Here is a 14,761-nt window from a genome sequence, read left to right as displayed (position 1 = left end):
TGAATAACCTCTTTTAGGAACAAGGGCTTTACACTGCTAGGAGGGTAGAGCTGTGATGCTGACAGCTCTAACGTGATCATAAAGTGAGACAGGGAACCAATCCCCTTCTAGCTGTTGTGGCTCCTCAACAATTAAGTGTTACTCTACACCCATATTAACCAATACTCTCCTCAGTAGTGAAAACAGTGCTGCCTGCTACTCAGGTCTTCCCTGGGCCATTTAATGTTCAGAGTATACAGTTTGGTCTCTGTTCGTTTCTTCTGGGGAAGATGGTTGGCCAGGTTCAGAAACTACCCCTGAATCCTGGCTGTCAGCTGCGGGAGCTGAAAAGAAATGAAGAACAGAAAACAGTCAGAGTTAAAAACAAACAAACAATGCCCCCCCAAAACCTTTATTTCGATTTGCATTGCACACAGTATCAATCACAACATTTCCAGAGATAAACAATCAATGCAAAATGACTTTTGTAAATCCAGTTTGTTTTTCAACTCAGTTAATTCAAAGGTGCTTGGCATAAAGAACTACAGTTCCTCAAAGGTACTGCACTTCAGATAGCAACCGATTGTTTCAGCCATGCTTAAAGAAATGTAGCAAGAGTGCTTCAAGATGACTAGTGTTTGACGTGGAAAGCTGTACTGGAATAGAAGTATGAGGCAAACTGTTTTGCCCCCTTAACTGTAGTGCAGCTATGCAAGGCCTTTTGAACACTCCTGTAAATTCACAAAGGCCTTGATTGACTGAATAATCGCCTCCTCAAATCCAACTGGAGATTTTATTTTATAAAGATTTTACTTGCCAGTTTGCAATTTTCCTCGCATGGAGACTGGAATTTTTTGTTTGTTTTTCTGTGGCTCATTCTTTTAGAAAGCCAGCAACCTGCAATCCAATGCTATACTGGTGGCTGTACTGGACATACCTTGCATTTATTCTGTAAAATCTCCATATCATTATTAGTGAATATGGCATGAAATTGTATAACCACATAGCCTGTACTTCAAATCACCACTGTAAACCTAACTGACCTCAATCATTCACAGTTGCAAGTCAGTTATTGACTCAAACCTTTCTGGCAGCTGCTTCTAGCCTTGGGAAAACTTCTTCAGACAGGACTTGTTTTTTGTTTTTAAATTTGTCTTAAATCATCCCAGATTCCCTTCAGAGGCTGAGATCACAGATATTTCTTCTCACTAGTTCTCCCCTACTAGTTTTCTATAACCATTTTCCCACAACTGTTTTGCCACAAAGCCCATTTCACCTCAATTTGAGGTCTCTCTGAAGAAAAGATGTTCCCATGTCTAATGGCAGGTTTGAATCAGTTCCTTTCTCAGGAAAGAAAGATGACATAAGGGCACTATGCACTAAATGTTACACCTTTTCTCTTTTCTCAAGACTCATCTTGAAAACCAGAATCAAAGATTTATTAGTTTCACTGTAGCTTCTCTCTACATCTGTATCTTCTGCTTTGAATGCTATTTTGTATAAAACCTCATGCAGAAAATATACCCCCCTCACTGGGTCACAATTAGCTAATTCCTACATATCCTGAAGCAACAATACAATATTGTGGAATTAATTTGTACTTTCTCCCTTGTACCAAGAGAATGGGGTTGTTCTCTGAGCAGTGGGACCCACGATGCACTGTCCCCTATGGCTTTGTGCCTGGGTGGTGATTTTCCCTGTGTGTAATAAGGGCTGAGGTCACTAGACGGCGTTCTGCTCTGTGGGGGGTGCTGTGATGACCTCTCTCCTCTAACCAGTTGCCTATTTTCATGATTATTTGGCCAGTAAGACTGCACTCTTAGCAATACAGGGCTGGATCTTCTGTTTTCCTCGTGGCATACCTCCGCTTCCCTCCATGTGCCCTATGTTTGTCCACTACCCTCAGTTCCGTCCATGTCCCACGCCCCCAGCAGCATACCTGCAGCTCCCTACATGTCCTGTACTGCTGCAGTATCCCCAGGTCTTCTGTCCTCACTAAAGCACAGTCCTCACATACACTTTCTCTTTTGCCTGCCAGCCCTCAGCTTCCTCTCTACCCTTCACACTGAGCAAATACTGTAACACCTCCAGCACCCCAGTATCTCCTAAACACTGCATTAAAGTCCTGATACATTTATCAGTATCTTTACATAAGTTTACATTTCCACAATGTCTGTACACCCTCGAAGCTGCCATATTCTTCACATTCTCCTTATCCTCCCCATGTCCTGCTTGATTTTCCTTGGCTTTCCAGCCGGACACAAAGCAGATAGGCTCTGACTGCTCTGGAGATGCGTGCCCGCTCCTGGGTGACTGGCATGCTCTTGGTTGTTGGCCAAGGCATACACACGTCAGTGAGGAACTGAGTACGAGCTGCCTGCTAGCCAAACACCACGCTGCGGCTGCAAACAAATGTTTCTGTGGGAGATGCCTGCTTCCATTGCAGATCAATGTTATTGGGGCCTGTGATCACAACTTATATGTTTGGCTGAAAATAGCTAGTGAATCGAAAAGTTATGAGGGACTGACATTAACACAAAATGAGACTGCATTGGCCTTATTTTCTTGAGAAACCAGGCCAAAAAAACTCCCCAACTTATATCTTGTCCCACATATCTAACCACAATCGCTAGTTTTTAAATTCAAATGAGACAATTACACCCCTCCCTCTTATACAGAAGATCTGATTTTTCACTGGGTGATGACTGTAATTTGGTGAACAGTCAGATTTACAATTTGTTATTTTCATGTCCAAGAAGAGAAATAAAATCCTATTTATATAATCTCTATTTTCCAAAAGAATTTAAAATAAAACTGATTATTCACTCATCCAGTGCTACTGGTTAATTCTCTGAGCAGTTCTACCCTCTTGTGGTCACAACTATCTGCATCCAAATGAAAAACTTATAATATAATTACAAATACAGCCACATGAGAGAGACCCGAAGAGAGGGGCAAAAAGACTTATCTATGCCAAAAACTTAAAATATTGTGAGATGTAATATAAACAACCTGGGATTTTGAAGATTCAATCTCTCATTTACAGCAATTAAAATGTAGGATTTCCAGGTGAGTGAGAAATTTCACATTGCTCATGGTAAGTGTTAGTCTGCATTTTTTTAACATTTAGTCTAAATTGCAACAGAGCCAAATCTTTTTTTTTATGTCCTGCAAACTGGATATTTAGAAAAATGTTTTCATTTGGAGAACATCAGCAGATCCCATTCTGGAATGACTCTGAGTCCCGGGGCCTCCCACCTCAGAGTGAGATGGCTGTGCGTGTCAGCTGGAGACCCCAAGGATGCCAGGCTGCTTTCTCTAGGTCAGCCCTACCCAGAGCTTGTACAAGCTCTCAAGCCATCCTGGGACTTTCAGGATCTCAGTCCTGGCTCCACTGCAGGGATATGGGAAGCTCCAAGAACTGTATCTAGAATCAGTTTCTCAGGGCTTCCACCTTGGAGGTTAGGTGCTGAACCCAGGTTAAAAATGGCACTCCTGGGGCTCATCTCATACTTCCTTACCACGTGTTTCCTTGGTTGTTTCAGCCAACACGTTGAGTGGAAGGGGAGGTGGAACGTAATGAACCCCTGGCAGGAAACCTGGCGGAATAAACTGAGGCACAGGAGTGTAATATCCTTGATGGAAATCTCCACCTCCATCTGGAATCTGCAGAAACACATAAAGCATCAGAGACTGTCTGCACAATATGTTTGCAGTATCAATTTCAAACTTGATTTTAGCCTGTAAACATCCCATTTTTTGTCCATGTTGTGACCATGTGCTGCCAAATCCATGCACGTATTAGTAACTGCCCAGCCTGTCCACACTGCAAGCAGCAGAAACTGAGCGATGGCAGCTTCTCAGACCATGTCTCAGCTGAAACTGACCTGGTGAGTCCTGGTCATCTGTTCTGGTGTCTCATCAGACCACTTAATTTAAACCACCAGCAGCTCACCTTCACCGCTTACCTGGAGCACTTGCCAATGAACAGAACTGGAAGTCTTCGCGCAACAGAGAGGCAACCTAGGAAAATGCTCCTTGCTACCACCTGCCTGTTAATTACGGCTTCTTCCCTGAGCCCAGTGAAGTGAACTGCTCTGCGTACACTGAGGGGCTGGTGTGCACCACAGATTTCCCCCCAAACCTAGCCTTCTCTGATCAGAGGACCTGTCAGAGTGTGCCAAAACTCATGTAGAGAAATAAGAGTACTTCTCTCTTCAATCTGGGCATGCCCAGTGTCTCAGGGCACACATGGAGCTGGTATGAGAGCTTCCTGTCTGTTCCAGGGCCATTAAAAAGTTAAGTTCAAAACCACAGACAGTGATGTTGGAATGCCCAACCTATGTGTGCAGCCATATCCAGCTGACCAGGGTATTTTATCTGGGCCTCAGGCTGCTGCTATCCACTTTTACTCTCAATAACCCCTAAAATGCAGACAGAGGTTTACTGTGCAAGCATAATAAATCTAGTACTCTTGAGGCAGATCACTCTGTCTTAATGTGAACTGATCAACAGTACTCAATGCAGACAGAATGGCCTATGGCAGCTGGAAATCTGATAATGTGCCCAGCTGTGGTACAAAGACACCAGCAGTTCAACCAGACTGACAGCACTGAAGGGAACTAGAAGTGTCCACACAAACTGTTACAGCTGACAGGCCATTTAGGATCTTGCTCCTTACCATTTCTCTGTGGTTTGAAAGCGTGAGCCAAGCCTTGCCCTCATCTGTCCCTCATCTGGGTACTTTGCTTGCCACCCTCAGCTTTCACAGGTACTTAAACAAAGTGAACTCAGCCAAGGAGTCCAGCTCAGTGATACTGATTTGTTCTGTTCTCCTGCAAGACCTCCCCTCCTTCCAAAATACACCTGTGCATTCCCCCTCAGTACAATCTCAACTTTGTGTTTAACATTTTTCTCAATAGAAAATAGGGTTTTCAGTTAGTCATCATTTTTAATTTGAGACTTCTGTTAACTGCAACAATTTCTCACTTTTGGGGGGGAAACCAAATGTCTCAGAACAGAAATACCTGACCACGCTGAATCAGTCTTGTGGAAGCTGAAGGAGGTTTTTCACTGTCCTCTGTGGCTGTGGCACATTGGCCAGCCCAAGCTACCTTCCCATCCAAGTGATTTTTGTCCTACATGGAAGAAGAGGAGCTTCCCAGTGCACATTCTGTGCCATCTACGCTGGCACAATGTGACCAGGTTAGTGACCAGCTGCCATCGTCCCAAAAGGCTGTCGCCGACATTAGCAGGAGGTCCAAGCCCCTGAATACAAAATCTGGCCCCTCACAATTACCTGGGTTTGAATGGGTTTGATGTTCTGGATTCAGGTTAGACTATTAACTGTTTGCTCATGTTTTTTTCAGTGTAATGTATCAAGATGCTGTGAAGTAACTGATAAGCAGGTAACTTCTCATGGTTACTTTAACAGCAAGAAGACAGCTGAAAATAAAGACAGCAGTATATCCAGAGGTAATTACAAAGACCACTACTTACTGACAGAGGAGCTGCAATCCCTGGCCCGTAGGTGCTAGGAATGTGTCGGAAACCTCTTTGAAGTGATATCCCTGGTGGTGATGGTGCTCCCCTACAGCCTGACTGATTGATGGCAAATCCCATGGGAAATGGGTGGTAAGGATACACCCCAGAACGGCCAGGGTACACCTTCAGAGGTTCTCTCTCCGGGTATTCTGGGTTAACCATGTATTCTGGAGGAAAAGCACGGTAAGCTAGGAAGCAATTAGAAAGGAACAAATATAAGCATCACTGTAGTGCTGTGGAGTTCAGCAGAAACAGCTGCAGGGTCAAATTCCACTCGCAGCCAGGAGCACCTGGCCCTTTGGTTTCACCTTTACCCCGATGAATTTCTTTTGTGATCTTTTTGAGAAACTAAAGAAAGGTGCAAGAGGCAAACCTAACACTGCAGAATGAACTGCAGTCTCTTCTGCCTTATGCATTGTGAAGCTAGTCCTTAGAAAAGCACTGACTGCAGAGTCTTATTCTTTCAGTGTATGTGCAACAGCAGGAGAAAATAACCTGCCTTAAGACTTTTAAACCTATCAAAACTAAAAAAAACCCTCTATAGCAATAATAAAGAGCTCTAAATTCAGTACTATCTGTACTCCCAAAGTTAATTTGCAGAGTAAAACCCTCATTTTTAGGTTCCTTGACACAGAGAGGCAGTTTCAGGTGCAGAAATCAGTTCCCTCCTTTGGGTTTTTATCTGGTGTCTGAACTTTTACATGGCTTCTCTGAGGTCTAAAAAAAAGGGGCTGTATGAACATGAATAGGATCTTTCTTGTCTATGCATCCTTCTGTGGAGTGGAAGTGGGTTTGCTTCTAGAACAAACCTACTGGAGTACTATAATTCTGCTGTTTGCCCCTAATCCTGTTAAAAATGTTAAGGGAAAGACTGAGAGGCACATGTACAGGCAGCATGATCCATAAGCCTCATTTCTTTAGGAAGCCAAGCTGAAAAACTGGAACAGATATTGACAGATTAGGTGGGAGCTAGAGATGTCTGAAACGACTCTTTTCTCTGGGCTCCTCAGACCAGCATTTCCTTTGTCTTCTAGACTGCCAGCTCTCCAGAGACCCAGACTAATGGCTACTGCAGTCTGTAGGGATTTCCGTAAAATTACTACAGTAAATAGTAGGAGTATGAAATTACTATAATAAATAGTAATAGACTAGACAAGTCACATGAAAGACTCTATTAAAGGAAGCAATTTAAGAGGTGACAGACCATACACCTTTTCCATCTGCAAAATCTATGCTCTACTCTTAAATACAAATGCACTTTCACACCAAGTGATCCGCGCCAAGCTAAGCCTTTGCTATAGGAATTAAGGCCAAAAGGTCTCTTTCTTTTATGGTGCTACCATAAAATGCTTGCTCTAGGCAACTGCAGCAGTAACTTCACAATCTACTCGCCATTGCTCAGTTTTTAAGTGTTTTTCTTGCTGAAGGGATGTGTCTGTGAAATTATAAACGAGGCAGCGCTCAGAAAGACGTGCACTGTACGGCACAGTCGATCCCGGTTCAGTTTCCCTCCCAAATTCCCCTCGGGGCCCTTACCGTAGTCCCAGCGGGGAGCTCTGCCGGGAGGCGGCGGCGGTGGTCCCCGGTGCACCGTGCCCTTGCCCTCGCCGCCGGCCGGCGGGGTGCCCTTGGTCGCCTCGCGGCCGGCCGCGGGGCCGCCCTGCTCCGGGGCTCCAGCCGCCGCGGGGCCGTCGCTTCGGGGCGCGGGGCCCGCGGGCTCCCCGGCCAGCGGGTCGGGCGCCTGCTGCCACAGCGCCTTCTGGGCCGCCATGATCTTCTGGCGCTCGGTGATGAGGGCGCACTTGTCGCAGAGGCACAGCTTCCAGCGGCAGTGCCCCGCGTGGCCCTTCACCGGCACCACGAAGCCGTGGTTGCGGCACCGGGAGCACTTGGGCGTCCGCAGCACCGCCTTCGCCTCCTCGGCCTCCATGACGCTCCCGGCCCGGCCGCCGCAGTGTGCCCGGCCTGGCTCCTGGGCGCTCTCTTATATATCACATCCCTGCGGGCCGGGCATGTAGCGAGCGGGGCAGGTGGGGCAGGAGCCGGCCCGCTGCTCCCCAGAGCCTGCCGTGTGCGGCGCCCGGCGAGGCCTCGCCCGGCTGCAGCAAGGTGCTGGGAGCACGTCTTCGCCAGCCGCACGCCTTCCCACACTTCCCTGCTGCCCTGTGTGTGACGGCAGGGAGCTTTGGATAGGCTTAAGGGTGTTATTTTGAGGGGCGTGTGTGCGTAGGTGTGAAATCCAGAGCCAGCTGCACCTTGCACTTGCTTTTAGTGCACACAGCAGTTCAGTTTCGTTTTGTTTCCAATTAGAAGTATCCTTTTCTTGATCAGGAGAGAGGGACTGCTTCAGCAGAAAAGAAAAAAAAAACTGTTTCATCATCCTGGCTTTCAAAGCAAGGCTCTACCACAGAGGGGGAAAGGATACTCCAAAAACCAGGCTCCTTTTCAGGAGAACTCACAGCTCAGCACCCCTTAGTCTCTGCAAACAGACACAGCTTCACAATTAGCAACACAGGCGTGCTCCAGCTCCAGTACTGCTTAGAAAACACTTGTGTTCCTTGTTACTGCTTGTAGCTACAAAACCCTGCTTTTATACACTATCCCAGTCCTAGGGCAAAACTCCACACTGGGCAATGGACGGAATGACACTGCTGATTTGCCTCACCCATGCAATAGCTGATTTTGTTTTAAAACCCTGAGATGCTAATAGCTTCTGCAGCATTAAAAGCAAAGCCATGAAAATAAACTACCACCAAGCAGTTGTGATAAGCTTTTTTTCTGATCTGTTTCAAGAGCAATAGGTCGCATCTCTCTGCCACCCTGACACAATTCTAACATGCAACAGAATCAGCAGCCTTGCAGAAATGCTGCCTGCGGAGCAGCCTGTCCTGCTAGGCTTGGGTGCACCACGCCGCCTCTCCAGGCAGGGGCTGGCTCTTTAAGAGATTTGGCAACAGTCTGGTTTGCACCAGCACTGAGCAGTCAGACCCTGCAGCCCTGCAAGCCCCAGGACGCGGCTTGCATCCAGGCTTCTGACTTTGAAAAGCCCCTTTAGGGCTTTAGCTGTCTTCCGGTAGGATTTAGCTTCCTGGGGAGGTGTTTGCAAGACCCACTATCCAAAAATTTAGACCCAAATCCTCAAATGCTCACAAGTTTCAGTCCCGAGACCACCCATAACAACAGCAATCCCAGCCTGCAGACCGTGGCATCACACGTATTCCAGCCCTTGGGATTTGCACATATGCAAATGTAGTTGGTATCCTGTCCTTCTAACCACAATCCTAGGAAGTCTCCAAGAGGGCTGTCTAGAAAGCCAGCTTCATGTGCATGGGCCTGTGTGCATTGTGGCTAAATACCTTTGGAAATGTGGCCAGAAAATGTTACCATTTGTTCCTGCTTCAGAAAAGTCCTTGGTTAATATGCCTTCAATACAAGCCACTTTTAAGTGCAGGATTGAGGTGCTGCTTGCTTGTGCTGGGGCCTTAAAAAGTAGATGATATTCCCATAATCATTCTAAACATTGACTTTATATTAAATATAGAATGATATCGTATTCCTAATCTGCCCCATAGTTTTTGGTGTATATTGAGGACATGCATATTCAGCTCCAGAATCAAAGAGGAGAGATGACACATTTTAAACAACTGTAATTATCTTTCCATAAATACACCATCTATATCCATTTGGATATTTAAATAGTGGAGGAGAAGGGTAGGTTATCTACATTTTACATAGTAATTTTCAACTCTGAGTCATATAATATTAATATTCAAGACATTTGCTCAAACATACTTAATTTCTCTCTCCTCTCTCGCAAGAAAGGTGTATCAGCCATGGGCAGTAACAGTTGCTCCCTAAATATACTCTGTCTTTGAAAGCCATGCGGATTTTTCTTTCGAATGATTTTCACCTAAGCATTCAGGATTTATTATACTCTCTATATAGTTTGTTTCAAACATGACTAGACATGCTTTTTATAGAAAAGTGAGCATTTTATTTTGTTTGTGAGATGAATATGTATTTCTGCAGACAGTTTGAAGAATTCTGCTATTCCAGTCATCTTATGTGTTCATATATACATTTGAGTTAGCTTATCACACACCATTAGCAAGACTACCATACAGAGAAGAAAGAACAATTTCCAAAAATAAATTTTTGAAATGTGATGTAGAATTGCATGTGGGTTCAGCTTCAAGTCTATTATCATTTTGTCCTTTACTTATATTTGAAAGAAAATGAGGCATAATAAAGACTCTCTTTTCACCACTACTAAGTTTACTCCAATATTTTAGGTAACATAAAGCGAGGCTGCAACATAGAGTGTGTACAGACAGAGTTCTGTAGTAAAATAGAATTTATAAGAATTATTATCTTGCCAAAATGAAGGGAAAGCAACCTGCTGGTTTCATGGTTTTGAAATCAATACCAGTAATGTCTCTACTTCTTTCCAGCTTCTGGATTGTGTAAGTATATGTTTTTGGTATGCAGGTTGCTTTGTATGTGAAACACAGTAAAGAAAAACAATGATTTAGCTGAAAGTAGGAAACAATTCAAAACACTGGCTGTCTTTAAGCTGAATTGCAGAAAATTAGGTTTTGTTTTTTTCCTCCTTCTCAGACCTTTCAGCTTACATTTTATACAGTAAATATTTTTGGCAAGGCAGTTGTTTTGCTTAGAAGTGACATTTCTCAAAGCAATAACAACATAATCAAGAAATTTCTTCCAAGGATGGGCATTTGTGGAAGATTGCTTATGCTTTTTGAAACTGCTTCAGTTATATGACTAACATTCAAAAACCACACACACAAACTTCTGCTTCTTGATTCTTGCAGTCTGAGATCTCCATTAACAAACATTTGCAATCTTGGTTCAAAATAAATGTTTTTGTACACATAACAATCAATCAGGAATGTCTTTTGAATTTTCAAGACATCACATCTGTGAAGATAAAATCCTCTCTTCAAACATAGTTTGGAAGCTTATAAAATTGATACAGGAATAGTATTATCAGCTCTTCTACATTATAACTGATTAGTCCTTGGTTTATAGCTGTCAAGTATTATATAATTAAATTCAGGACATTTACCTGCACAAGGAGAACTTTTTACTGAGAACTAGCCAGGCTTCAGATGCTCCCCACTACAGCACATCCAGTGCTCTTCTATTTTCCATCCTTAACAAATAACTTGACTTCACCTGCAGATAGGTAACCTATCTCCTGGCATCATTCACTTTTGGGTTTAAGGAGAGTTTACTGCCCCTGCTGTGGCTTCCTGCATCGGCTGATGAGCTCGCAGGTTAATCTCCTGATCCCTTTCCCTTCCTGAACATCTCAGGTCAAGTCCGGCCCATGGGCTGGCCAGAAAGCTTCTCTAAACAGCCAGGAAACATCAGAATTCCCTTCCCTATCTTGTTGCTGGGAAGAAAGCATTTCCACTTCCATTTCACATGTCCCTGGGGTATTAGTTAATGTAAATGTAGCTTGGTTATCTCCACACTGTACTGCAGTTATATAAGTCTCTTCTATCCATTTACATGGCTAGAAAACCTGTCTAGACTACTGCAGTATCTAGACTGTTATTCACTCCACTGTTATTCACTGAGAAGCCTTCCACAAAGACTATTCTCCTCGATTATGTCATCCTTCCCTTTGCATTCCTCCCACTTCTCTCTTGCATCAGTTTTATCCTACTTCTCTTCCCTGAAGAGAAATCCCTTTCACAGTCTATCCATATCATTCCTCTCAGCTCATGTTTCCTATCAAGAGGTGGACTCTAACCTTCACCTGTCCCAGATATCATCTTTTTAAGCAGCACTGAAAACACACCTTCGTACTGTCTTCTGTAGTCACGCTCATGCTTAGGAGAAGCCCCTTACAAAAACTATCAGAGACTCTAAAACATCCTTTGACTGACCTGCATTATAAAATCTCCCTCTTACCATTAAACCAACACTAGCACATATCCATCAATGATATCTGTCAAAGAACTGCTAGGTATAGCTATTGGTTAATATTCTTATGAGGCTGTCTAATCCTGTGCAAAGCTGGATGACCAGGAATATCATTCTTGAAGTTCCTTCCTTATACTGTATTTTCCACCTCTCTAATCACCATGAAATTGTACTGTAGTAAACAAATTTAAAAAAAATGCTAGGAAAAACTTCAGTATAAAATAGATTAGATCATATCTACCTTAAGATTTGAAATGGCTGAAATGCTTTTGGGTTGAACCAGTTTTAAATCTGGTTCCAGTTAACTTGTTTAAACCCATACAGACAGATTCACCTTTTAAATTCTCTTTTAGTGTCACTTCTTTTACTTTAAAATGTTATCTTCGGTAATTCAAACAGGAATTCTAGTGGAGTGGACGTTGGTTTTTGTCTACTGTCTCCAAAAGGTGAAACTCTATGTTTTGATCAGAGAAAACTGGATGGAGTTCATACATAAGTTTAAAATCTTCAAAAACTAGAAAAGCTATGTAAAGCATGCTTCTATTTATTTTTTTTTAACAAATACAACTAAAATAAAGGTTGAGTACTTATAACTGTGGATCTTTTTAATATAGAACAAGAAAACTTATTCCTTAAATGCTAATTAGAGACACTTTATTAACATGATTGCTGTTTGTTTATTGTAGCAAGATCTTCACCAGAGAGAAAAGAAAAGCGATAGTGATTAAACTAGAACAGATAGATCTATGCTAAAACCTTCTGTGGAAGAGGGTCAGTCAGTCTGCAATAAATAAGCATCCTAGTATCGTCATAGTCTGCTTGTTTCCTTATATTCCCCTGCCTAAAATTCTTAATAATTGACCCTTGAGAAGAAATCTTCAGTTTCTTTAGAAGGTCATATTTGCAGACACGAATAAAAAAGAGAAGCTGAAAACCCAAAGAATGGTTCACTCTTTTAGTACTATGACAGCTGCAGGGATGTCTTAGTTCAACACCATTTTACTTCAGTAAGCTCCCAAATTTAGTGGGTTTTAGCCTGGATACCACTAGGCCTGTCAGTTGGTCTTCTGCCTGGAGAAATGAACACATTTCTAATCCGGAGTTTTCATTCTCCTTCCCCTCAGCTATAGTTCTTGTCACATTCTCTTAGACAGGAAAAACACAAAATCACATTTGAATACTCCCAAACAGCAAAAAAAGACTTTATGCAGAGCAGCCATGCTCACCACGCTAACTAGGTGGCCCATTTAGAGGCATCTTTGCTTAGCACCTATTTTGCACTGAAACTGTCATATTACCTTGGCAGCAGGCCTAAAGCAATGCTAATAGATAGTGGGGAGACAGCTGAAAGACAACTACAAACACTGCGTGTGCTTGCTGTGGGCAGGACTGCTTTGCGATTGTCAGTGCTGGTATGCATCCCATGTTTTCTAACTACGTTTTTCCATCTCGCATCTGAATTAGATTTCAGAGTATCTGTAGTACCTTCAACAGTGCAAAATAAATAAAAACAGCTGTTTGCCATAATTTCTTCTTCTACAGTCTAGACTCTTCAATAAAGCAACTAAAAATCAAACTCCCCAATAATAGTTACCTATCAGCATAGCATAAAGACCAAGATCAAAGTGTTTGTTATATAGAGAGAATAGACAAGAACGGTGATGATTAATCTGTGCATGCTTGCTAGAATTGGTTTCTGATATTCCTATCAATAGTACATCATCTACCCCTTGGGCATACTGCTGGGAATTAATAGATTCTCAGTGAAATATTGAAGCTTCTTGCTGGCTCCTTAACCCCACATGTCAGAGACAAGCTGTTGTTTGTAGCAGGGAACAGAAAACAAGTGCTAGCTTTGATTCACGTGCATTAGCTGATTGCAGCCAGGTATACTGAAGGAATGCTGTTCAGAAGCATCCCTTCTCTTTTATGTTATTGCCACAATATCCTGCTATAAGCAATGACAACAGAATCGTTCCAATTTAGTTGAACTTTCTAGATGAGAGATACATAGGTAGATAGATAAGCATAGATAAGCATAGATAGATAAATAGATAAAAATATGTAATGTATTTTCACTGGAGAGGACATCTGCAAATATAAACATAAAAACGCAACTCAGAAGAATGCCTGCCTGTCTCCAAATTGAGTGAGTAGGGCTCTGCTCCCCTGGCAGACTCATTTCCCTGCTACACTGAGACAAGTTGCATTTTTCTGTCTTTATGACATGAAACGCATTGATGAGCTACCTCAGCCGGGTTCTGGAGCTCCGAAGTCTTCAAACACAGTGTGGAAAATAAAGAAATGGCTTTGAATATAAAATGAAGGCAGTGGCAAGACATCTTCTTCTTCTACCTCCTCGAGGCAGGAAAGAAAAGGGGGACAGACCCATCTAACAACAGACAATAAATCACTTGCAGCAGCAGAGATGATGGACACAGGAGATACAAAAACAGTGGAAGGCTTCGACAGTTACAACAAGAGGAGGACACTGGTGTGGAGCCATACTAAAATATTAACATCATGGAAGCAAGAGGGAAGGCAGAAGAGGCACATTTTCTTGGCCTTTCATACTTTGTGTTAATAAAATCAGATCGTCTTTCATCACAGTGAATGGGACTACTTGCAGGATAAGTTATTATGAAGCATAAAAATTACAGAATCAGACCCTATGTTAGTAATATTTTCCTAGAATCTAAAACTAAACTGATTTTTGAGTCAGGGCACTTTAGTTTGATCAACTCCAGAAAACAAACAGAAAAAGCCACCAAATCATCCCTGGAGCCGTGGGACCCGGCTGTCACAAAAGGTTGCCTTCAGCTGCAGGGTTGTGCTGCTGCAGAGCTTGACCTACGCAGCAGCGGCTGCCCTGGGCTGGCCCCGCTCCAGAGCTTTTTCCCCCAGCAGGGGCTGTTCCTTGGGCGATCGCTCCTGTTTGCAGCCCAGCTCCTCCGAAGCATGGGGCTGCGGGCGCCTGCGCTGCCGTCAGCTCTCCCAGTGCAACAGGGAGGAACCAATGGGCAGCTGAGAGCCCAGCAGCAGGCCGGCAACCTGTGCAGGTTGTAAGCCCGGGTGTATTTCGCAGCTGGTGTCCCATTTGGGTGTGAGAGTCAGTTAGATCAGTAAGTCCGGTCAGCACCATAATGCTTAAAAGAGTAATTACGGGGGTGGGGGTGGGCCTCCTGGGAGCCGCCAGCCCCTCGCCCTCGCTGGCTGTTCAGGGGCTCGGCAGCTGGGCAAGGGGGCCCACTCAGCGTCATGGCCCTCAGGGGCACCAGCTGTGCAG

The 14,761-nt window shown here is 43.6% G+C and overlaps 1 protein-coding gene across 1 annotated transcript; it reads right to left on the bottom strand.

Moving 5' to 3' along the window:
* Positions 1–219: 219 nt before the first annotated feature.
* DMRTB1 (DMRT like family B with proline rich C-terminal 1) lies at positions 220–7,453 on the bottom strand. The gene is made up of 4 exons (XM_026105013.2): positions 7,060–7,453; positions 5,479–5,711; positions 3,501–3,645; positions 220–323 (listed from the first exon to the last, which is right to left on the bottom strand). The coding sequence occupies exons 1-4, from the start codon at positions 7,451–7,453 to the stop codon at positions 220–222; spliced, it is 876 nt and encodes a 291-aa protein (XP_025960798.2).
* Between the last annotated feature and the right edge of the window lie 7,308 nt (positions 7,454–14,761).

The sequence above is a fragment of the Dromaius novaehollandiae genome, chromosome 8, assembly GCF_036370855.1.
Source record: "Dromaius novaehollandiae isolate bDroNov1 chromosome 8, bDroNov1.hap1, whole genome shotgun sequence".
NCBI lineage: Eukaryota > Metazoa > Chordata > Aves > Casuariiformes > Dromaiidae > Dromaius > Dromaius novaehollandiae.
The sequence above is the reverse complement of the archived record's forward strand: the minus strand, read 5'-3'. Positions and strand labels throughout refer to the sequence as shown.